This window comes from Rhinolophus hipposideros (genome assembly GCF_964194185.1).
Source record: "Rhinolophus hipposideros genome assembly, chromosome: 26".
Lineage (NCBI taxonomy): Eukaryota > Metazoa > Chordata > Mammalia > Chiroptera > Rhinolophidae > Rhinolophus > Rhinolophus hipposideros.
Window position 1 is genome coordinate 13950588 of NC_138072.1, and position 23036 is coordinate 13973623.

The 23036-nt window shown below is 52.1% G+C and overlaps 2 protein-coding genes across 3 annotated transcripts in view; both read right to left on the reverse strand.

Annotated features, from left to right (window-relative positions):
• Positions 1-8272, reverse strand: part of TMEM63A (transmembrane protein 63A) — a 30853-nt gene extending 22581 nt beyond the window's left edge. Inside the window, exons 1-4 of one of the 2 annotated variants that reach the window (XM_081038973.1) lie at positions 8052-8272; positions 4768-4945; positions 2943-3141; positions 882-961 (exon numbers count right to left, since the gene is read on the reverse strand). In XM_081038973.1, the coding sequence (XP_080895099.1) occupies positions 882-961; positions 2943-3141; positions 4768-4856 (368 nt within the window). In that variant the 5' untranslated portion in view covers positions 4857-4945; positions 8052-8272. The remainder of the gene's footprint in view (positions 1-881; positions 962-2942; positions 3142-4767; positions 4946-8051) is intronic. The other variant, XM_081038974.1, reaches the window with a different exon arrangement.
• A 2471-nt stretch (positions 8273-10743) lies between these two features.
• Positions 10744-13664, reverse strand: LOC308493319 (left-right determination factor 2-like; the record flags this gene model as incomplete). The annotated part of the gene is made up of 4 exons (XM_081039314.1): positions 10744-11107; positions 11464-11706; positions 11882-12128; positions 13415-13664. 4 exons carry the CDS (start codon positions 13662-13664, stop codon positions 10744-10746), a joined length of 1104 nt encoding a protein of 367 aa, XP_080895440.1.
• Between the last annotated feature and the right edge of the window lie 9372 nt (positions 13665-23036).

The following is a 23036-nucleotide window of genomic DNA, read 5'->3' on the forward strand; positions in this document are numbered from 1 at the left end:
AAGGGTAACACCCTCAGGCTTTCACAAATGCCAGAGCGGAGACTGTGGGGAAGAAGGTACCCTTACATATGCACCCCTCACTGCTCCCGCACAGACCACATTTCAATATGGAGGCAGCCTGTGCTGCAAAAGCGGAGGATCTGCTTGGTGAGGGGCAGGCTGGGTGGGCAGCGGGGCCAGTATGCGTTTTCCCATTCAGTGCCTATTGCTGCATCTGACACAAGATCCTGCGGCATGTGACAGCTAGCTGGAGCCGGAAACTCCAATTGTGCAGATCGAGAATTCATTTATCCCCTTCCGGTGGCACGAGCAGAGAGCTGTCAGAGCCCAAAGAGGAAGTACAAGAACCTGAGGTCTGTGGTTTGTAACAGACTCCTCCAGGCCTGGCTGAGTTAGGGCCATCGGCTGGCACTGCCCCAAAAGGTGGACAGGAAGAGCTCGTCCACGGCCCATGCTTAGTCTGTCTCGCCTCATCCCAGGCCCAAACAAATGAATTTCAAAGAAGATGCACTTGAAAATATTCAAGGTGAGAAAGAACACTGGCAACCTGCTCCTCAGATGGTAAAAGCCCAAAGTATCTCAAGGAACTAGATGTCCTCTGTAGCCTGAAGGCAGCAAGGTCCACAGCCACGGCCAGGCCGAAGCCCCAAGACAGAGCTGGGCGGGTGGCCTTGGTTTTCTCAGCGAATGTGGCTGACCTTTGTGTCTGTGGTGCAGAGCAGAGAGAACAGTGTCTGGGACAGGCCCGGCGGATGCACTCAGAGAACACGATACTATGTCAGCATCATGTGTGAGTCCTGCCTGGTGGGCTTCACAAGCCCCCATCTGCCCCGCCCCCCCCACACACACACACTCACATTCGAGGTGATATTATTTTTTACCTGTCTGCTTCTGACACCAAGGCAATGCGGCCATAATCCCAGAATTTTCTTCTTATGAATGAAAACGCCAATATTAAAAACTGAAAGTAGAAAAGAAACCAAGGGAAAGCACATTGGAAAGCTTCTAATGAGAGGAGACAGCTGTCTTAGGGGCAAAGCCCGCGTGCCTGGACTCAGTGAGGCTAGAAGGGCCTTGGAGACCATCCGAGCCCAGAGGGGTTCCTGAGCTGCCCAAAGCCACACAGCTCACGCTAAGGCCTGATGCTTTGCTCACCCACCTGCTTCCCTAGCTCTTGTCACCTGTTCCCAAGTCACGAAGGCTGTCGACACAGACACTAAGCTTACCCCAGCACCCTCCTCACCAAGCACATCAGCCTGTCCTTTGTCCTCAGGCAGCTTTGACAGCCACAGCATTCCTCGGCCCTGATCGCTGTTCAGCGGTCCCAGGGCAGGAAGGCGAGGGCTGGCCTCACCACAGCCCTAGGCAGCAGCTCCCTTCTTCATTTAACGTAGAATTTCATTTTTAATTTTTTTTTCATTTTTATTCTCTGAACCAAGGTAGCAGAGCACCCCAAGCTGAGCTGGAATCGGATGATATATTTTCAAAGGCTGCTCAGCAAGGGCCTGCCCTCTCTGCCCCCTGCCCCTGCTTTCGTGGCCATCTGGTGTGGACATTTCCCATGTATCCAGGTTGTCCAGCTCCCCTAGCTCTTCTGTGACCGCCCCCCCATAACTTCCTCCAATAAAAATCTGCCCCCACCATCACACTCCCCTGGAGAGCAAATATCTTCTCTCAACCAACCTTGTTCCAAAGGCACCCGCACCCCCAGCCCTCCTAGGGTCCCTGCCTATCCAACCTTCCCGGACTTCTCCCCTTGGCCCAAGCTCCCCCTCCCTGAAGATGCTGGATTACAGCTCCAGGGCCGCCCTCCGACTAAACCCCACCACCCTCAAATCCATCACCACATCCTGCTCGCTCTTCCCTCTATAATATGACATCTCTACCTTCAAATGGGTATTTAGCTCCAAGACGTGCGAGATTTGCCACTTAAGGAGCCCTCTTCCATAAAAGCAACATATGTAGCCTGTAGGTTCCTACATCATCCCAACAGTGTAGCAAAGACCAACAGTGTAGCAAAATTCTAATGCAACCATTTAGACCTTAATCCTAGGGACCCAAGTGGAAAGAGAAGAAAGGAGAACTCTCTAACCCCCACTGTATGGATACTTTTCATGCCAGCGAACTCGTTTGATACCTGCCTCTTTCCACCAGGGACTGGGGCCCTCATGCTACCCTAACGCCCCCTCCCCCAAACCCCACCTAAGCCTAGCCTCTAGCCCCAAAGCGATTCCATCTCACTCCATTTACTCAGATGGTCTCCACCAGGTGTTAGGAAAAGGCACCAAGATGGACTGACCATTCCACGGGCATTTGGGAAAAGAAGATGCCCCTTAGCTCCAGTAAATTTCACCTAGCTAATGCTGAGTCAATCCAGGGAAGAAAAATAGCACATTTCAAATTGGGGGAACCTTTGGGAACAAGGTCTACATTAAAGAAAGGGCACCTGTGAGGGTCAGCTATGCTAAGTAAGGTGTGCCTTTACCTCTTGTTCTCCTTTCACCACGTCTAATTCTCTAAAAGGCCCAGGGACCCCAGTGGGGAACAGGAGGTAACACTTGTAAACTGGGAATTACAACTGCTCTCATTCTAATCCACACTCTTCACTCACATCTCTTGTCCCTGAGGACTGTCCCTTCCCAAGGGCCTTAAAGACATGACAGGCTGATAACTCGGTAACAATAGTAATAATCAAAGGAACAGCGACGTGTGTTCTTTCCACACCATGCCTTAAGCTCCAAAACTGTCTGAGGTAAGAATTATTATCTCCATTGTACAGAGCAGAAACTTGTGGCTCAGACAAGCTATGTAACTCACCTAAGGTCCCAGAGCAGGTAAGTAGCAGAACTGTGATATAAACCCAAGTATGTCTGGCTCCTCACCTGAGTTTCCCAGAAGACCCTGGGTGGGGGAGTTAGGACATGATTCATGAGGGGTCTTACCAAGAAGCAGCTGACGTCTATGAGCAGGACAGTGGGGATACCACCAAAGGTGACCCCCTGGAGCACCGTGCTGTTTTTAGCCGAGTTGTAGCAGTAGGAATCATTGGGCTGGTCCCCGATGCCCAGTCGATCCCGGATGGACACCGCCTTGGACTGCCACAGATCCAGGAACGGGGAGATGGTCATCGTGCCTTCCTCCCTGGAGAACAGAACCAGGCAGAAGGTCAAGGCTGGACCGCTCCTGTAGTTGCCCCAGCCAGCCCTGGCAAAGCCAAAGATGGGTGTCTCCCGCAGGGGCTGGTGGGGCACGGGCATCCAGCAGCAAGGGGTCAGGGAGAGGCAGACACCAGGCCCCGCGTGCCTGGCAGAGTCTACAGAGAATAGCTCCATTGTGGGAATAGCTCCCAGTCAGATGGACTGGGCAGATGGCTCAGCCAAGACACAGCTGGCAGTCTCCCCAGAGTGGGGGGAACAGGAAGAAAGGGAAGGACAGGAGCTGCTGCAGCTGCCTGCCTAAAAGGTGCTAAAGGGCCTCCAGCCTCCAGGACACCCGCTGGGAAGGTAATCCCATGGGAGCCACTGGGAGAGCTTTAGTACAGGCAGGGGAGAGGGTGAAGGGGGCAAATAAGGAGGAAGTGGTGTCTAACTATGCAACAACTGCTGACCCGAGAGAGCCTCAGCCCCTGCTCTCAGGGTTCATGGATGTCAGAGACAGACCCATTCAATACACATGGAAACTGAGGCTCACAGGCTGTAGCTTCATTCACCTGCCCCAAGATTAAGGAGCCGGTCGGAGCAGAATCAGGTATCAGACCCAGACTCCTGACTCCAGATGCCAGTTCTCTTTCTACTAGGCCACGTGCCCGCTCCAGCCAGCGACAAACACACTTTAGTTCAGTGAGAGATAAAGGTCCAGAAAGGGATAGCTGGAGAGGAGAGATATGGGAATGGAAAAGACAGAGAAGGCAGAGAGGGGAGTAGTCCCGGGGAAGGAGGGAAGGAGTCTCAGGGCCTCCTCAGGGACCCATGAGTCACGCCAGGCTCTGCCCTCTGACTCCTGCACTCCTGGGTACCTTTGGTCTAAAGGGAAGGCCTGGCATGTCCAAAGCAAACATCACTCCAGGCTGGCAATTCATCTTCCCTTTCCTGGCTGCTGGTACCCCCACCCACCCCACCAAGCTAGTGGAAAGCTCCCGTGCTTCTCTCCTGACACCAGAAGCCTCAGAGTTACTGCCCAAATTCTGGCCTGCTTTTCACACTGTCTGTAGCTGAGAGCCAGGAGAAATTGCTCAGCACCCCCTTCCTCAAGCTCCCATCTCCCCACATATGGTTAAACCAGATTCCCAGAGGACTTCTGCTAGGGCTGATCTTTCTACCTGCTACAGGGACAAAAATCTTGGGGACAAGAAGAAAAGGTACAGAGAACCCAAACAGAAGTTTGGACTACCTGGTAGTACTGGTGGGGGGTGTGCTGGGTGTGGGGGAGGGGGGAGGGGGAAAGTCCCAATTCTGACCCCTGGGACTGCTGGGCTGGGGACAATCTCAAACACACACGCCAGAAAGTATAACAAGGAGGGTGGTGGCATGTGCAAGGCCTGGGAGGATTCCCAGAAGGCCGAGTAACTTTCTCACCCCTATAAGAGACTGAGTAATGGCTAGAGGGTGTGGTGTCTGAGCCATGTTGTTGGTGGCTCTGAACAGTCACCAAAGCTGCCCCCAGGAGACAGATGGTCTTGGCTTCCTTGCTTTAAACCCCACCCAGTGGCACCACCCCGCCCGACACTAGGAGGCTAACACTTGCCACAACTCCTGTGCCCACACTTACCACACACCCAAGGAAGGCAGAACCTGGATGAGCCCCTTGGAGAGGTCCTCAGTTGGAGCTGGCTCTGGCAAAGGCAGCAGCAGCCCCATGCACCGCCCGAGCAGCCTCAGGCCCGCCACTCATTTCCTGCAGGCTTTCCTGACCACAGGGTCAGGGGTACCAGCCTTTACAGACTTCCCTGAAGGAACACAGATGGCCAAAGTCACGTGGGAGCTGCCTTTTCCAGTTCAGGGGTTCTGGCCTGAGACCCTTCAGCATACTTCCCCCAAACTCACAGCTGCCCCAGTGTCTCTGAACTGAAACGCTCACATGAAGCTTTTGGTTCCTCCCAATGGACGCCCTCCTGCCCTGGCTCTTCCCCAACTCCCAGAACTGGTTCTGGGCCCAGGCTCCTCTGTGCCACCCTGCTCCTCCCTCCTTGCCCAGCACCACCTGCGGCTCCAGCCTCCACCCACCCGAGGGCTTGAAGCCCTGCTGGGGCCACGGCAGTGATTCCCCCTCCCCAAGCACTGCAGGCTGTGGGTATGAGGTAAAACTGAGTCGAGGACCTCATATGGGCCCCAAGGGCCCCCAAGGGCTAGAATCAGGAAAAAGGAACACAGCAGGAAAAACAAGGGAGGCTTAAAACGTAAAGTGGAAAGAAAAAAACTTCCCCATAAAATGCTCACAGAGGGAACATTGTCCCTGAAAAGGGGTGGCTGCTGTGGGTGGTGCTGCGGGCAGGACAACTCTCACCAACGCTGCTTCATGCCAAGCTTTAGACAGGCAGAGGCCCCATGGGAGGAAGGCACCTATGGCTCTTCTTCCCCCTTCGGCCCCAGTCATGCCTCTAAGTCACTTTCCTCTTGCCAAACAGGATCCCCTGAGTGGTTTAACAGTTTGATAAGAGAACTCAGTAAGGTCAGCCAGGAAATACCACCAGCCTGGGATGGAGCCTGTCCCATCTGCCCACATCAGGTGAGAAGCCCAGATGAGGGGACAGCTTTATGGGTGCTCAGTCTCTCTCAGACTTTTCAGCTCAGCTGTAGCTGCCCCTGCCCATTAACACATGAAGTCCGGATTCTGCTGAAACATCAGGGTCCCTCCAAGGTCTGCCCCTCTGCATCTTCCAGAAGAGGCACACTCTGAGAGGGCAGCTCTGCCAGGCTGAGGAGGAGGGGTGAAGGGAGCGAGGGGACTCAGGTGGCCGCGATCGGGAGGCAGCTGACTCAGTAGGCAAAGGACTGATAGTTCCAGGCAGGGGCCAAACCAGCAAGTAGGCCCTGTGGCCACAAGAGCCCTGCCTGGCTGGCACCTTCGCAGTATTCAGTCATCCTATATTTGTTAGATATGTACATGCAAATGCCTAGCACTTATCCCAAGAAGTCTATATTCACCATCTCATTCCTAGCCAAGATCCTGAGCGTAGGACAGCCAAGAATAACTGCTGAGCCCAGGAGCCAGGTGAGCAGCAGGGGACTCAGACACTCTAACTCAAAGTTCAGCCCATGTGCACCCGAGTCTGGTTGTGGCCATTGGGACAGAGAGCTGAATCCAACAGCCGGTCTCAAACTTGCCAAAGGTGTCAACCATCAATCATGACCCACTGCCCACCTGAGCTGGCAGCAAGGACTGAGCCCTGCAGCACACTTGACGGTCTCTATACCTCCGTTCCAGAAATGCCAGCAGAATGCCACTGGCAGTGTGTGAGCCTTGTTGGCTCTCACAAGAAGGCCCCGTACAAATTCAGGGTATTTTAAAACATCACCAAATCTTCCACTTTTGTTATGATGATAGCAAGACTATAAGCAGCTCCAACCCTCTGCCATGGGACCTACCTCTGATTGTCTAGATACAGAAGAAGGTTGGAAAATAAATACAAACTTCTGCTTAAAGCACCACCAATCAGGACTCCAGAACCTGGACAGCTGTTTGCCTCCACACAGGTCGGCCCTGGAAATGGCACAGCGTCTGGCTGCGATGGGAGGCAGCGTGCCTGGCAGTTACCTGAGTAGGCTGTGGTGTTAGGGTCCAGGCACCATGTCCCTCAGACAAGTGACTTAAACCACTCTGTGCCTGGCTTCCTTCCTCTGCTGTTGGGAGGCATACACCTGAGACAATGCCCATAAAGCACTTAGCCGGGGGCCCAGCCCTAGCAAACTTTCAAAAGCCCTTTACTTTTATTTTAAGTCACCCTCCAGCGAATGGGAAACACAACCGCAGGACCCCATCTGATGTTTTCCCTGTTAAAGCCAGGCAACAGCCAAGGGAGACCTTTGTCCCAACACTAAACAAACAAGAGGGTGTGGGAGGGGAGAAAGCGGCCTCTGCTTCGGTTCACATTCACTTTAAGGCAGAAGCGGACTTGAAAACTCTGACAGGTGTCAGAGGAGTGGAGAGGAGAGAAGGACAGAGGGGCACGTCACAGGAGATGAGGAAATCCAGGTTCTTTCTCCATTCAGGGATGACCTGGAGTCTTCCCTCATCCCCAGTGGGTGTCTACCACCGTGCAGGAGCCAGGTCCTGGGAAAGGCCCATTGCTCCCACCGCCCACCAGGCCTGGGACTGGCTTAACCTCCAACCCTCAGCACTGCAGGGGCAGGGGCACAGCCACACAACTTCAGGGTGATGGAAGCTCGAAGGTTACTTGGTCGGTCACACTGGGGACTCCTGCCCTTGAAGACACCACCTGGAGCCGAAAGATGGTGGCCAGCCCAGGGTGTCAGGTAGCCAGTCTTATCCGGCACTGGAACCTCGGTAGTTTGGGTTTCTTAACAGAGTTCTCCTGCCCCTCTCTTCCCCTCCCCCAAGCCCCCAAGCTTCCCTCCTCGGGACTCCACCAGAGCTGCAGGGACTGGTCACCGAGGGACAGCCCCAACGTGCTTCCAACCTTCCCAGCGGCAGGGGACGCAGCCTGGCCCTTCCCCAGGCCTGCCCGGCATGTGGTTCGAAAGGCAGAGCCCCGTCAGGCTGGGAGGATTGCCTTCAGCTGACAAATCCCCCAAGAGAGGGGTGGGAAGAGGCAGAGATCGGCGTCACAGCGAAACGCTGGGGCCTCGGAGTGGAAAACCCGGAAAAGTGTCAGGAAGCCTGGAGGAGCGCAGGGAGGGAAGGCGGCGCGCGGTCTGCGCGCCCGGGAACTGCCTTTCTGCTCCCACCCAGGTCGCGAGTGGGGGCTGCGAGGGCCGCAGGGCCGCGCCCCAGCCCCGGGCACCGGGCACCGGGCACCGGGCGCAGAGCCCCGGTCCCACGCAGGAGGCCCGGGGACGGCGTCCTCCCGGCTCGACACCCCCTTCCCCGCTTACCTGCGGCGGGGCAGCGGCGCGCGGCGGGAGGAAGCTGTCTGGCTGCACCTGCGCGGGCGGGGTGGTGTCCCCACCGCTTGAAAGTTACGAAGAGAAACTTCGGCGCCTCCTGCACATGCGCAGAGCGGCAGCAGCCGCTTGCCCAATTTGCAGCTGCGGCCGCGCGCGGACGGGGCGCCCTTCGCGGTGCTCGGCCCGGGCCTGGTCCCGGGGCCGCGCTCGGCCCGCGCGTGTCCGCCCCGAGGTCTGCGGCTCCTGGTCCCGCCCGCTCGCGTGCAGGGGCCGAGGGGGGGTCGCCGCCAGGGCTAATCAGACCCCCGCCTGTCCCCATACCCCTGGCACCCCGATGAGGCCCGAGCCACGCACACGTGGTCGCGGCCCCGGGACGCGCGGGGACAGCATCCGCAAACGTTCGTGGTCGTCCGTGTTTGGCACTTTATTTCCTCCAGGGGCTCCTAGGCCGCATCCGGGAGTGGGAGGGCGGGAGCTCGGCTGGGCTCAGCACCAGGGCTCGGGGCAGACCCCCCCGCGGTACCGCGGCCTCTCCGCCGCCGTGACGTCCGTGGGGGTCCTCGGTGTGGCCCACATGATGGTCGCACTGTACTCCCCGGGCAGCGACCTGGCCCAGCTCACTGAGGGCTGCGCCCAGGCTGGGTCCAGGGTACTTGCTCTGAGCCAGTGGCCTCCGCAACTGGACTGGAAGCTCGCCGAGGGCATGGCGGTGTGCACTGAGCAGGACGAAGGGCTCCTGTGAAGCGGGGCAGCACCGCATGTCTGCCCCCCCAGGCAAACTGTCGCCCCTCCCCGCCGGCCTCAGTTTCCGCCTCTGCCAAACCTTGGGTTATACCAAAGCTTCCCCTCAGGTCTTTCCTAACAGTAACTATCAGTACATCCTGACCAGCTCTTCACTCACACACGTGCATCTTTGCGGGGTCTCTGTCCTCTCTACCATTTCTGGGTTCTCATCTTTCATGGTGATGATAAACGTCTTCTCCTTACGTCTCTGCCCAAGATTCTAGCAGCAGTCTGTGGGGATGGGGAGAAGCAGGGTCTTTTCCTGCTTCTCTGACAGTTCTTTTTTGTCCCATCTGGCTTCCTCCTTCTCCCCCCTCCCTCAAATCCCAGCTACTAGTCATTTCCCACAGTTTGCCCTCTGCCCCTGGGCTCAGCTCTTGTCCTTACTCCATAGCTGTGTCTGGACACCTCTCTTCTTCTGCCATTACCTCCTGCTGCTAAGGGCCCCACCTCTGTCCTCTGCCAGGTTCCTGGTGTGGCCCATTGGACTTCTCCCAGCTCCTCCCACTGACCTGTCCACTCTCTTCATACCTACATACCCCCCACCTACCTGTCCTTATTTCTTTTCTGCCTCAGTGGCACCACCTCCTGCCTGGTCTCTGCTGAGGGGTCCAGGAAAGTGGAAGATTCTAACCCCAGAGATTAGAATGGTAAAGCAACTGACAAAAAGAAAGTTAGGATCTTTGATTACAAACAGGGAAGGGATTTTGAAATTTGATTTTCAGTAGGTTAAGTTTATTTCAAAATCAAGAGAAATCCCAAAATGGACCAGAATGTGACTTGAGATAATCTTAGCTTCTGTTGTGTATCAGGTAGGGTGGGACGTGCTTGTAAAAAAACATCATTTCCTTAAAGCTCCAGTAACTGTATGGGAGTCAGGGATTTTTCCTATTAATAGAGAAGGAAATGGCAGGTTGAGAGGATGTAGGATTTACAGCTAATAAGAGCTGTGCAGACTGGCAAGGAATCCAAAAAGTCCATGCCGCAGACTGGATCCTACAACAAAGTCACAGCTTTAAAGCCTCTGTACTCTTGGCATTCTAAAATATTATATCTGGCATTTTCAACACTTGCTCCCTTTATCTGCCCCCAAAGCTAAAGGAGTGACCCACATTCTTGTAGTACTGATGATGATTTTGATCACAGATTTTCTTATTTTGTGGCGGGTAGAATTGAAACAAAGACCACGCACTGGGCCCGGAAAATCTCAACAGTGACAAAAAGATTTCTGCCTCAATTCAAAGCGGACAAGTACACTACAATCTGAATGCATTTCAATCCTAGCTTCCTGTTTTACTTAACTGAAACGTTGACCATGTCTTTTTTTAGCTCTTTCCTTAGTTTTCTAATCAGGTGGGCCTAATCCCCACAGAACTTTCTGTTCCCTCACAATTGCCAGACTTCTGGGGAAAAAAAAAAAAAAATATATATATATATATATATATATATATATATATATATAATAAAATGTGTTTTATTTGTTTCATTCAAAACGCCCTTAGTATCTGAGATGGGAATGCACAATCCATACTTGACCCTAGGTTTTAAACCCAGAGCGGCAGCTGGATCTCCCACCCACATCACAGAACTCAGCCCAGATCCCGTGATGAGACAAGAAAACAATGACAAATTTGGGTTTCTGCTCCTAGATTCCAGAATCTACACAGTTAAGTGCTTAACATACAGTGCAGTGAACAATATGAAGGACAGAGAAGACTGGGCAGGGGCTGCCCAGTGGCCAGGGAATCTTGCTCCTGGGAAGCCAGGCTGGTCAGAGGAAGCAAATCTGGAGCTCAGCAGAGAGCACAGAGCATTTGCCCATCAGCAATCCCCATCTCTCCTGGTGCCTAGGACACTTCCGACAGAAGTCAGATCCCTCGTTGGCTACTCCCAGCACCTACGGCTCCAGCCTCCTGGGCACGGGCGCCCCGTCCGAGGCACAGCTGCACTTCCGCACCCTCATGTTGGGCAGGCTGACCACCTGGGCCCGGGGCTTGCCGCCCTCCTTGACTCTGACAATCATGGGCAGCGAGGTCGTCTCCGAGGCGACGCACTGCCGTGGCCCCAGAAACGGCCACTTGAAGCTCAGAGTCTCCGGGGGCTGCTGGCAGGTGCCCACACACTCGTAGGCCAGGAAGCCCGGGGGCTCCAGGACCCAGTTCTCAGCCCACTTCCTCCCCTGCAGGTCAATGTACATTTCTTGGCGGCAGCAGCGCGTGTCCTGGGTCACCGGGGCCTCAGGGTCACAATTGTCCTGAGCTCTGTGGGGGCAAGGAGAGGCAGAGTCCGAGGTCAGCTGGGAAGGCTGAGGTCAGGGGACCCACGGTGGGGCCTAGAGGGGCCCCTGGGGGACGAGATTAGGATCCGTGTCTCATGTAAAAAAAGCTGGATTATTTGTGATAAGGATGGATACCTAGAAATAACCTTAAAAATACGTGATATTATTAATAATATAATAATAATGATATAAGTGATACCCTAAATAATAAGTGCTATTACTTCTAAGAGTCTAAGGACTTTCATACATTCATTCACTCCCAAAGCACTTTGAGAGAAGAAAAGATGCCCATTTGGATTTCAATGCAATTTCCTATTTGTCTTGATCCACAGCGCCTACCCGTAATCTCTGAGGTCCAGGGTGTGCAGCTCCAGCTGGGGCTCGCCCTGCCTGGCGCCCGGCGGCCCCTGGGCCGCGAAGTGGACCAGCTTATGGGCGCTGGAGGCGAGCGGGCCCAGGTGCTCCCTCTGTACCGACACCTGCAGCAGCAGCGGCTGCCGAGGTGGGCTCAGCTGCTGCCAGAAGTTCACGGCCTCTGTCACGTCGAAGGCCTTCCAGCCGCTCTCGTGGATGGACACCAGCCTGTGACACCACATGGAGACAGAGACCCATGCTGTGGGGTGGGGACTGGGGGAGCCTCTCTCACCCCCACCCCCAACCCCTCCCGGAGTAGCCTAGGCAAGACCCGCCCCGAATCTCCTCCCTCTGTCCCTCTCCCCAACGCTGGGTCCAGTCCCCCTCTCCTCTGTCCTCCCACCTGGAGTCAATGAGCGAGGTGCGGTTGGAGCCATCCTCTCGGACGTGCAGCCACTGGATGGTGACCCGAGCCCGGTCGCTGCGTGGGGAGAGCAGCTCGTGCCTGCGGAGCGCAGCCTTGGGGACAGGCTCCTGGAAGAGGCGCAGCACGGCCTGCACCAGCTCGCTGTTGGGGGGCAGCCGCTGCTCCATGCGGAACACCAGCAGGTGCGTGGAGGCCTCAGACACCAGGAACCTGCCGGCCACCTCTGGGGACACGTGCAGGGTCAGGTCTGAGGGCAGCAGAGTCCCGCCCCCCCAGAGCTAGGGAACAGGATTTCCCCGGTAATCCACAGAGAGAATTTGGGGGCTGGGAAACTGGTAGGCCAGGACAGAAAGAGAACACCCCCTACCTTGAAAAAATGTTCAGGCCAGGCCATTTCCTAAAAACAATCATTTGGGATTGGGGTTTGTTTACTAGCAACCCCCCCCTCAGTGGGTGGGGGCAGCTTTTGTCCCCTGAATGGGGTGTACAGACACGCAGCCTTCTTTAGGCAAAGGGGGCAGGACTAAAATGGGAGAGGGATTGGAGATTGGGAGGCAGAGAACCCAGCCAAGGGAAATCTATGGTCACCAGCTGAATACTCTCATTTTCTTCTCTGGCGAGAGGGCTCGTGCCCAACAAAACATCCCCAAAAGAAGGAAGAGGAGCCAGGGGCCTATAAACAACCTTTGCAGGGCTCCTGAGCCCTGAGGTAAATGACAGAGAGAAGTACACCTTGGTCAGAGGCACCAGGCAACCTGTCGCTAACACCTGAGGCTCCAGGTTGGTGGCACAAGCTAGAGTGTTCATTGCAGACCTCTTCGTCTCCCCAGGCACCCTGCTGGCCAGGGAGCAGCTGTGGGTGGGTCTGGCTCTGGGCACTGAGGAGGTGAGCCCCAGCCCCAGGGAGGTGAGAGGCTGCAGTAGCATTCAGACCCAGAACATGTCTGATGCGCTGTTTTTCAAACAGTGAACTTTTAAATTATGAAACCACCCCTTACATCTCATGTAATGCCCACAACTCTGAGAACTAGTCAGAACTCATTTAACCTCATTTACAGAGAAGCAAACAGGCCCAGAGATTTGGAGACTTGTCTGAAGTAAGACAGCAAAGGTCAAAGCCGAGAACTGAACCCAGGGGTCCTTTCTCTCTAAGGCAACTCTCTCTGCTGAGACCGGCCTCTTTGTTCCCCAGCATGAAGTTCTTTGCCTTTGTTCTTTGAAGTCTATTTTCTCCTCACCATTCTTCCCTCCTTCCACTTTGCTCCCCTACCCCACGGATATTTATTCTGCCCTTGGCTTTGGCAGTGGGTCCAGCTTAGCATGGCTTTTCCTGGCCTGAGGGGTGGGGCCCTCAGTGTAGACAGACACCAAGGGTCCAGACCCAGCCATCCTCACAGTTCATGGTCTCTCCTCACTGCCCTGTGGACTCTGGGCCCCAGACGGGCACATCCAGTCTTAGCCCCCCACCCACACCCAGGCCCAAGGAGCAGTAAGGAGCAAGGGTCTCACCTCGGAAGTTCTGGCTGAACCTCTTCCCCCGGGAGGGGGCCCCATGGCTGCGCTTCAGCAGGGTCACGTACTGGGCCCTCACGGGGGCAGGGATGACCAGCTCCTCCACGTCGCCCTTGTCCAGCACGGGCACCTCCCTGAGACGCAGCTGCTGCAGCAGGCTGCCCAGGATCTGCTCTTCTGTCAGGGCTGCCCCGGGGTGGGTCAGGGGCAGCGCCCAGAGTGCCCAGCAGAGCCACAGGGACCTCATGGTGCTGCTCAGAAGGAGGAACAGAGCGGGCGTGTCCCCTGAGGAGGCTCCAGGATGGTCCCAGCTGGGCGTGCTGAGAGCCAGGCTGGGCCAGCTTTATAGCCAGCCCTGGGCTGGGCCTGGGTGGTGGGAGGGAGGGAGGGAGGTCACACCCCTCGCCCTCCTGGGAGCTCAGTAGCCAGACTGGTCCCTGCGCCCCCAGGAGGGGGGCCGTCTAGAAAGGGCACGAAGGTGTGTATACAGTGGTCATGAGCCTCTACCTTGGCTTGGGGTGCCCGATCTGTTACATTAAAAAGCCTCTTTCCTGGAGGAAAGGTAGGGGTCTCATTGTCTGCCAGATTCCATGTCCCCCCAGGGACAGAGTGGACTCGAGTCCCTGGTGTGTGGGCCTTGCTGCAGTGACTGCCCAGTTGACACCAGGGCTCTCTAAGGACCAACCCTTCTATAGGGATGAGCGTCTGGACCTCGCGCTGCTGAGACCGTGGACTGTCCACAGGGAACCCAGTGCCCCCCCCACTGTCCTGGGGGGCATTCGTAGGCAAGGGAGCCTGGGAACCCTTAACCCCAATGGGGATTTGTGCAGTAAGGAACCCCACCCTCTCTCCCTTTTCTAGGCTGTTCATGGATTTAGAGATTAGAGTTGAAAGGACCCTCCAGTAGAACCCCTCCTTCAATTTTTGAGCCAAAAAGCTGAGGCTGGAGATGTGACAATGTCCCGAAGCTCACACAGGTGACAGATGCCTACATAAAGTCTTCAGATTCCCAGCCCCAAGTCCTCTCCACACCCTCAAGCTATACCCAGCATCCTGTCCCCCCCTCCCCAAGCACTCAGGCGCTCTCCGTCCAGGTGATAGTGTCTGGTGGGGGCAGGGGGCACCCAGGGTCTGAGGCTTCCTCAGCCTGAATGTGGATTTGCTGATAGAGGAGTTTTCCTGGGGAAATAAAACAATTGGACAGGCAGCCAGGGGGAGGGCTGCCAGATAAAATACAGGACAACATTTAGGACATCCTTATAAGAACAAATTATTCGTTGTTTATCTGAAATTCAAATTTCACTGGGAGTCCTATATTTTTATTTGCTGAATCTGGCCCTAGCCAGAGGCCATAAGGAGAAAGTGAATGTGGATTGGGAGACCTTTTACAACGGGCTGATTAGTAATCAGGCGGGAGGGCAGACCCCATGCTTTGTCATGCAGAAGAAGGAGCCCGCTTGCCCCACTCCCTCCCCCACACACATGCACCTGTGTCTGGCCCAACTCTCTGTGGGGTCAGGTCGGCTGGAGACAGCAAATTGGCCCCCAACCAGATCTTCCATCCTGAGGGAGGAGAGGGGGCCAAAGGCCAATTTGCATCTGGCCCTGGGCCTAGATCTGAGGGTATTGTGGAGGGCAATGGATCAGCCAGCCCAGGGTGTGGGTGGCAAACCTGGCACCCAGATGGTCCTAGAGAGGTGGGTGATGGGGGCTGAGGCAAGAGGGCCAGTGAGGAGTGGGCCATGTACCCACAAGAAATGTGGGGGTTCAGAGATTATTCTGCAGCCTCCATGGGTGGGAGACAAATAGTACCAGAGGCTGGCTCAGAACCAAGGGAGCTGTGAGGTTGGTGAAGGCTGAGCCCAGAGTGGGTTCACATCTGGGTTAGAGCCCAGCGTCTGGGGGTCTCCAGGGTGTCCCCTTCCCAGCTAGGGGCAGACACTGCTGTGCATGCTCCAGAGATGCCCTGAGGCCCAGCCCCAGCTGCTCAGGGCTGCCCCAATCCTGCCCCTTCAGCCTCCCTGACCTCAGGCCTGGGGGCCCATGTGGCTCCTTGGGGTCTCCAGACATGCCCTTCCTGTTCTCCTAGAGCAGCTTGGCCTCTGGCAGCAGCAGGCCTGGCCCTTCCCTGGGGATCCCTGGGCTAAGGAGGGTGAGGGACGGGGAGGAATAAGGACCCCTGTGTCAGCTCAGCCAACCCCTTCTTGGCAAGACCGAGGCCAGGGCTAGGTCCTTGCTGTGCGGCCTCAGGCGAGTTTTCTACCCTCTGAAATGAGTCTTCTCCTCTAAAATAGAGATAATGTCCTTTTTTTGCAATAAACTTGTCAGTATTAATAAAGATGTCAGCATAGGCCCCTGACACACAGTAGGTGCTCAATAAATAAATTTCACACTGTTACTAATTCTTACAATGCTTACCATTTTAAAATTTTAAGTTAACAATGTTTCTTAATTATTTTTATAATGAGTACATGTAGTACTGAAGGTACAAAATGGCATGTGTGAAAAATGTCAGTGTCCCTTTCTTTGTTGCTCACCTCCCCAGAGACAGTCTGGTCTTTACAAAGAAACACTGAAGTATTTTTCCCACCACACAAATCTGAGTAATCTATCAACATGATCTACACCCCTTTTTTCAAAATTATAATTTTAATTTATCATTATAATTTTTTAAGGATACAGTGAAAAGTCTCACCCCCCAGAGGCAACCAGTATTATTGACTCAATTGATTCAAAGGGGGTTATTGTTCTCTCTGACAGTTAAGTTTCTTTCACATAAGAATTTATCTTACAATCACAAGCAGGTGGCAGTTGAGACACATCTGTGCAACCACCTTCTGATGACACTAATGTATTAGTCTGCATGGGCTATCATAACACAATACCGCAGACTGAGTGGCTTAAACAACAGAAATGGATGTTCTCACAGTTTTGGAGGCTGGAAATCCAAGACCACGGCGCCAGAAAAGTTGATTTCTTCTGAGGCCTCTCTCCTTGGCTTGCAGATGGCCATCTTCTCACCATGTCCTCACTCAGTCTTTCCTCCTCACACATACACCCCTGGTGTTTTTCCACGTGTCCAAATTCCCTCTTCTTATAAGGACACCAATCAGATTGAGGTAGAGCCCACCCTACCAGCCTCATTTGAACTTTTTAAAAGTTACCTCTTTAAAGTCCCTGTTTCCAAATACAGTCACATCCTGAGGTACTAGGTGTTAGGACTTCAATATATGAAATGATGGGACACAGTTCAGCCCTGGTCAGATGAAGGAAGCTCAAGCATCAAAGGGTCTCAAGTTTGAGGAATTATGATTTCTCAGGTATCCTTCAGAGATACAAATACAAGCCGAGACATTCTTCCCTTTCTTTTTTTTTTATCTCAAAGCTTAGCATACAACACATATTTTCTTACACTTTGTTCTTTCATTTAACAATGTATTTCATGGAAACTGCTATATAGTACTGCCTCATTCTTTTATTCTATTTTACTGCTACGTGAACTTTTTTTGTATACATGTAGCATAATTTATGTAACCAGATCCCTTTGAATGAATTGTTTCCAGTAGTTTGCTGTTATGAATAATGCTGTAATAAATAGCCTTATATAAATGCCACTTTATACATGTATGAATGTATCTTTTGGATAAACAGTCTACAAGAGGACATACTGGGTTACAAGTTTTGTGTAGTTTCCATTTTGATAGCTGTTGCCAAATTGACCTCCATTTACACCAGCAAAGCCTTAACAATTATAGTGTCATTACAGACCAAACTTAAAAAAAAAAACACCACAGCAATCTAATAGATGAAAAATGGCCATTTCACTATAGTCTAACTTGCATTTATTTCATTATTATGAATGAGTTTGAGCATTTTTTCATGTGTTTAAAGCCATCTGTATTTCCATTTCTGAGAACTATTTGTTCATCCATTTTTTCTATTGAGTTGTCATTTTTTCATGTTGATTTATAGACACTCTATATGTTGGGGACATTAGCCTTTTCTCTGTTGTAAACATTGTAAATATTTCCCCTTGGTTTATAAAACTTTGTTTTCAACTTTGGTTATGCTGGGATTTGCCATACTGTAATATTTTTATTAAATTATGTTAAATTTATAATTTAGGAAGCATTGACATCTTTTCATGCAAGTACACAGTTTATCTTTTCTTCATTAAGTCTTTCTAAAAACTGTTGTTGTTGGTCTTAAATCTTATACAGAACTTGTTAAATCAATTACTAGGTAGTTTATAGTTTTTGTTGTTATTGAGAATAAAATATTTTATTCATGACATTGCTTAATTATTGTTTGTATCATTGAAGAGTATTGATTTCTAGGTACCAATTTTGAACCCAGTCTTCTTACTGGATAACCTGATAATTTGTAGTAGCTCTTAGTTACTTCTCTTGCCTTTTCTAGGTTAAAAAAAATCTTAATGTTTGCTAATGATGGTAATTTGATTCCTCTTTTTCAATTTTTATTTCTCTGGTTACTATTTTCTTATTTCATTAGCTAATATCTCCGGCACAATGCTGACTAAAAGTGATAATAATAGATATCATTGTCTTGGTCCTGTTTTAATTCGACTTCTTTCCCCATGAAGTATGGGCTTGAGAGTCGAGATACATACATTTTATCATGTTAAGGAAGTATCCATAATAGCAGTTTTTGAGAATCAAGAACAGATGTTGGAGATTGGTGAAGATCTGGAGCAGCAAGGCCTCTCATGTGTTGCTTGTGAGAGTGTCACGTGCTATAACCACACTAGAAAATTCTTTGGACGTTGTTACTACAGTTCCAGGTACCACCCTACCCAAAGACACAGAAATTCCACTCAGTTGGACAGAAGTGCCTACACGTGGAAGATTACAGCAGAAACCCACCAAAAATATCCATCAACAGTGTAACAGATAAATAAAATGTCGTCTAGTCCTGCGTTGGAATAGTCTGCAGCAAAGAAAATGAACCAAAACTAATGTCAATTATAATTCAATTTGTAAATAAAGAAAAAAAGGAAAATGAACCAAAACTATATACAATATTGGTGACTATCACAAAAGAAGCTTGAGCAGAAGATGCCAAACACGAAATATGTCTGATTCCATTTATTTAAATTCAAAACAAGGCAAAACTATAGTGTTTGCCAATGTATCCTTCACTTTCTTAGGAAAGAAAAAAACAGTTATTTGCTAATAATGATCATTTTGTTCCTTGTTTCTAATATTGACACCTCTGATTTCTTTCTACAGGTACAGAGCATTCGTAGTCATTGCATACAAATTTTTTAGGAAGTACCTCCAGGCCAGCAGTGACTTTAATTTATCGATTTCCTTCTTTATACTACACTTCTACACTATACCAGGGGTGCCAAAAAAAATGTATACAAGTGGGCACTTGTATACATGTAGCTCAAGCAGTAGTTCGCCGTAATCAGAAGTGTCTGGACGCTGATGGGAACCACTTTGAGCACCTCTTGTCATTGCAGAAGTCAAACGTGACTTGTATTCATCCATCTTTTATTGTCAGTATTTATTGAGTATTATAATTTTAACAGTTTTTTTCCTTGCTTAAAATGTGGATACATTTTTGGGGCAGCCTCTATACATACTGAACTACTGTTCCCTTGTCCTCCACTTACCAGGGACCTGAAGAGAAGTGGGAGTCAGCCCCACAGAAGCCCTGAGCCTTATACTCATCTCTCATCCATGCCACTAACAGCCAAGTAGGCCCCCAGTGCTGAGTGGGGCTTGCTCCTCGCATACTGCTGTCTCCCTGGGGCCCAGCTGAGGGCAGGCCTGGCTCTTGCCCTGTAAGTGATGCTGGGTGTGCCCTGGTGGAGAGCCTTTATCCTGAGCTCTCCCTCTGAGCCCCCAGACTCTTGGTGAGAGGGGTGGATAGGGCCCCTCTCATGATACCCAAGACCTTCTACTCAAAGCCCCAGGCCACCCTTCCTCTTACCTCTCGCTTCTCCAGTGAACTCCCATAATTCCCCATGGAAAGCAAGCTCTGTGAAGGAACCACCTTGAGTTCTTCACAGGGTATCCCAGGACCTGCCATGGCAGCAGACAGCAATAGACACTTGATAAATATTGAGAAATGTTTTTTCCTTTTCCTGCCTCCAAACATTTGCTACCATTCTCTGAGCCCACAATTTAAACACTGAACATTTTCCTACTAAAACCCCACTGTCCTACGTGGAGCAGGACATGCTCCCACCAGGGGACACATCAATGGTTCCACTATATCAGAAGATGTGGAGTCTACCTGGTTATTTTAGGCTCAAAGCCATAGTATTTTACTGCCTAGTTCCGCCCCTGCTTGCAGGGTGTGGTGGGGCTATTTCCTCCCTAACTTTAACGATGCATCTCAAGAGTTTGCCCTTTCCTTTCTTTGTTGTGGGCCTCACTGGGGAGCTCTGACTCTGGCCAGCACAAAGCACAGACGGCCTGGTAGGAAGTGGAATGGTTTATGATGGAGAACAGTGACGTTCACCAACATGAAAGAGCCCCACAGTCAGCAGAGTCCCAACAGGCTTGGTTCTCATGTGTTGCTGGTGAGAGTGTAACGTGCTAGAACCACACTATCCTGGCTGTGTGTGTTCTCTCTGTATGACCTGTCGTACCTTGGCTCCCTCTGTCAGTGAACAAACACCATCTTGTTGGAGGAAACACCTCGAAGGTGTATATTGAGGGAGAGCATTGGATTCCACCCCAGCGCGGGTCTGTGCTCTGCCACAGCCGTGCACACATGCTTGGCTCCCAGAGTAAAAGTGATTCCACTGTCACCTGCTAATCTCTGTCTGCAACATCTCAGGCTTCCAACTTCTCATTCCACACCTCCTGAGGGCTGCCACCTCCCAGCAGCTCAGTCCAAGCAGCACTTCCCCTTTAAAAGACAAGACTAGCCAGGACTCAAAAAATCACAAACACAAAAAAACAGTTAGGTGGTAGGATTGCCCGCAGTTTTCTTTCTTTCTCTCTTTCTCTCTTTCTCTCTTTCTCTCTTTCTCTCTCTCTCTCTCTCTCTCTCTCTCTCTCTCTCTCTCTCTCTCTCTCTCTCTCTCTCTCTCCCTCCCTCCCTCCCTCCCTCCCCCCCTCCCTCCCTCCTCCCTTCCTTCCTTCCTTTTTAAAGGGGGGAGTAGTTAGCAGTATTCATCTCTTATTTGCCCCCCAAATAAAATAAGTGTTCAAAAAGAAAAAACACCCTTAGACTTATGGAGGGATCACTTTGTAAGTTATACAAATGTCTAATCACTAGGTTGTACACCTGTAACTAATATAATAGTCTATGTCAACTGTAATTGAAAATTTTTTAAAATTATTTTTAATTAAAAAAAACAAACCAAAACACATAAACCAGTCTCTCTCCCCAAATCTATCCTGGAAAAAGGAACTTCTAGAAGCCATTCATCTCTATAAGCTCCTTTTCCTGCTTTCCTTTCTCTTCAATGAATTAAGCCAATATTTACTGACCACGTGCCTCTGCTGCGTCCTGGGACTTACCTGAGGAGACAAAGAGGCAACTGATACAAAAGGAAACTCAAGAGCAGTGTGGTGACTCCAGGGAAAGGGGGTACACTCTGCGAAGCTGTGCTCGGAGCCCAAGGGTACCCTAAGCGCCCCGGCTTTAGGTGGTCCCACAGTGTCCCGTCCTCCCCTCCTCTGGGGGCAGCCAGGCCTCTCCCTCTGCCTTCCTTACCTCACGTTTCACCTTCACGCTCCACGCCACCCTTGCAGGAAGACATTGTTGACATTTCACAAAGGAGGCTCAGAGCAGATCAGACGCTTGCCCAAGGTCATAGTTTGATCATGAGAGCACTGAGGGGGGCCATTCCGGGCCTAGTGACCTAGGACAAGTTCATCACCTGCCTGCGCCTGGGTGTCCTTATCTGTAAGATGGGGTGTTAGTAATATGCATCCCACGAGCTCAGTGTGAGGGTGAAAAGAGTGCAGGTACAGGCACAGAATAAACACTCAATCAACATCAACTCTTGTTATCTGCACACAAAGACCTCCTTCCTGGTCTTTTCAGAATCCTGGCCTCTCCTTGCCTCGCCCAACTGACAAGCAGGCAGCTGTGAGAGGGAGGTTCAGTGACTCACCTGAGGCCACACGGCTAGTGAGTGGGACAGCAAAGACTGAGCCCAGGCCTCCGTCTTGCCAGGAAGGGGCTGGCTGAGCTGAAACACGGGTCCTTATTCCGCCCCTGTCCCCCACCCTCCTTAGCCCAGGGATCCCCAGGGAAGGGCCAGGCCTGCTGCTGCCAGAGGCCAAGCTGCTCTAGGAGAACAGGAAGGGCATGTCTGGAGCCATATGGGCCCCCAGGCCTGAGGTCAGGGAGGCTGAAGGGGCAGGATTGGGGCAGCCCTGGGCAGCTGGGGCTGGGCCTCAGGGCATCTCTGGAGCATGCACAGCAGTGTCTGCCCCTAGCTGGGAAGGGGCCACCCTGGAGACCCCCAGACGCTGGGCTCTAACCCAGACGTGAACCCACTCTGGGCTCAGCCTTCACCAACCTCACAGCTCCCTTGGTTCTGAGCCAACCTCTGGTACTATTTGTCCCCCACTCATGAAGGCTGCCCGATGACCTCCGACCCCCACATTTCCCCCTGGCCCTCACCTGGCAGCCTAGACTCTCATTGGGGTCAAACCCATGTGTATCGGGGCAGGAGAGTGGTTGTGGCTTCCACCACCCGCCTGTCACAGCCCCTGTCACCCATCTCCCCACAATGTCCTCAACTCCAGGCCTCACGCTTAGTCCCTCCATCAGGGGTGTTGACCTTCCCCTCATTCTCCCCACTCCACTGCCCCCCTCCAGGACAGCTTGGGGATGACTTTCCCACCTCTGACCTTCGGGCCCAATCCAACCTCACAGAAGACCAGACTCTCCCCCAATCCACAGCCCAAAGCCGGCTCCTTCCTCTGCATGACAAAGGGTGGGGGCCCCTCCCGCCTGAAGGCTAATCAGTCCATTGTAAAAAGTCTCCCAATCCACATTCGCTTTTTTCTGGCTGATTGCCCACTTATTTTATTTCCCCAGCAAAACCCTTGTACCCCTGAGGAATCCACATTCAGGAAAGGGGTCTGTTTGCAGAGGGATAATAGGTCTGGGGGATTTGCCGTGTGTCTGCCTCTACTGATCCCCTTCCCCTGTCCACACTCCATCAACCTCCTGTATTAATGATGTCTCACCAACTCTCAGACTCCAGGCCAACAGCCTGCTGCAAACAGCCTCAGGTCATGGGAAGAACCTGCTTCTCTTTTCTCCTAAGAGATCGCGTGGCACCCAGTCTCATGGCACCCTGTCTCACCCATTCACTGATGACTCCAGGGTCACACCTCCAGCCTGACCCTTCCACTGGGCACCAGAACCATATATCCAACTGCCCTTACACCCCTACCTGTTCCCATCTCAGTACATGGCTCCACCCTATACCCACCTAGGCCTCCAGACCTAGGGGTCATTCTTGATTCTTATCCCACATCCTTCAGTCAATTCCTAGCAAATCCTGTTGGTCTCACTGCAAAATAAATCGTATCCATCTGTGACCCTCCATCACTTGTCTGGGCAACTACGACTGCCATCTTCCTGCTCCATTCCCCACCCCCAGAGCCAATAGTAA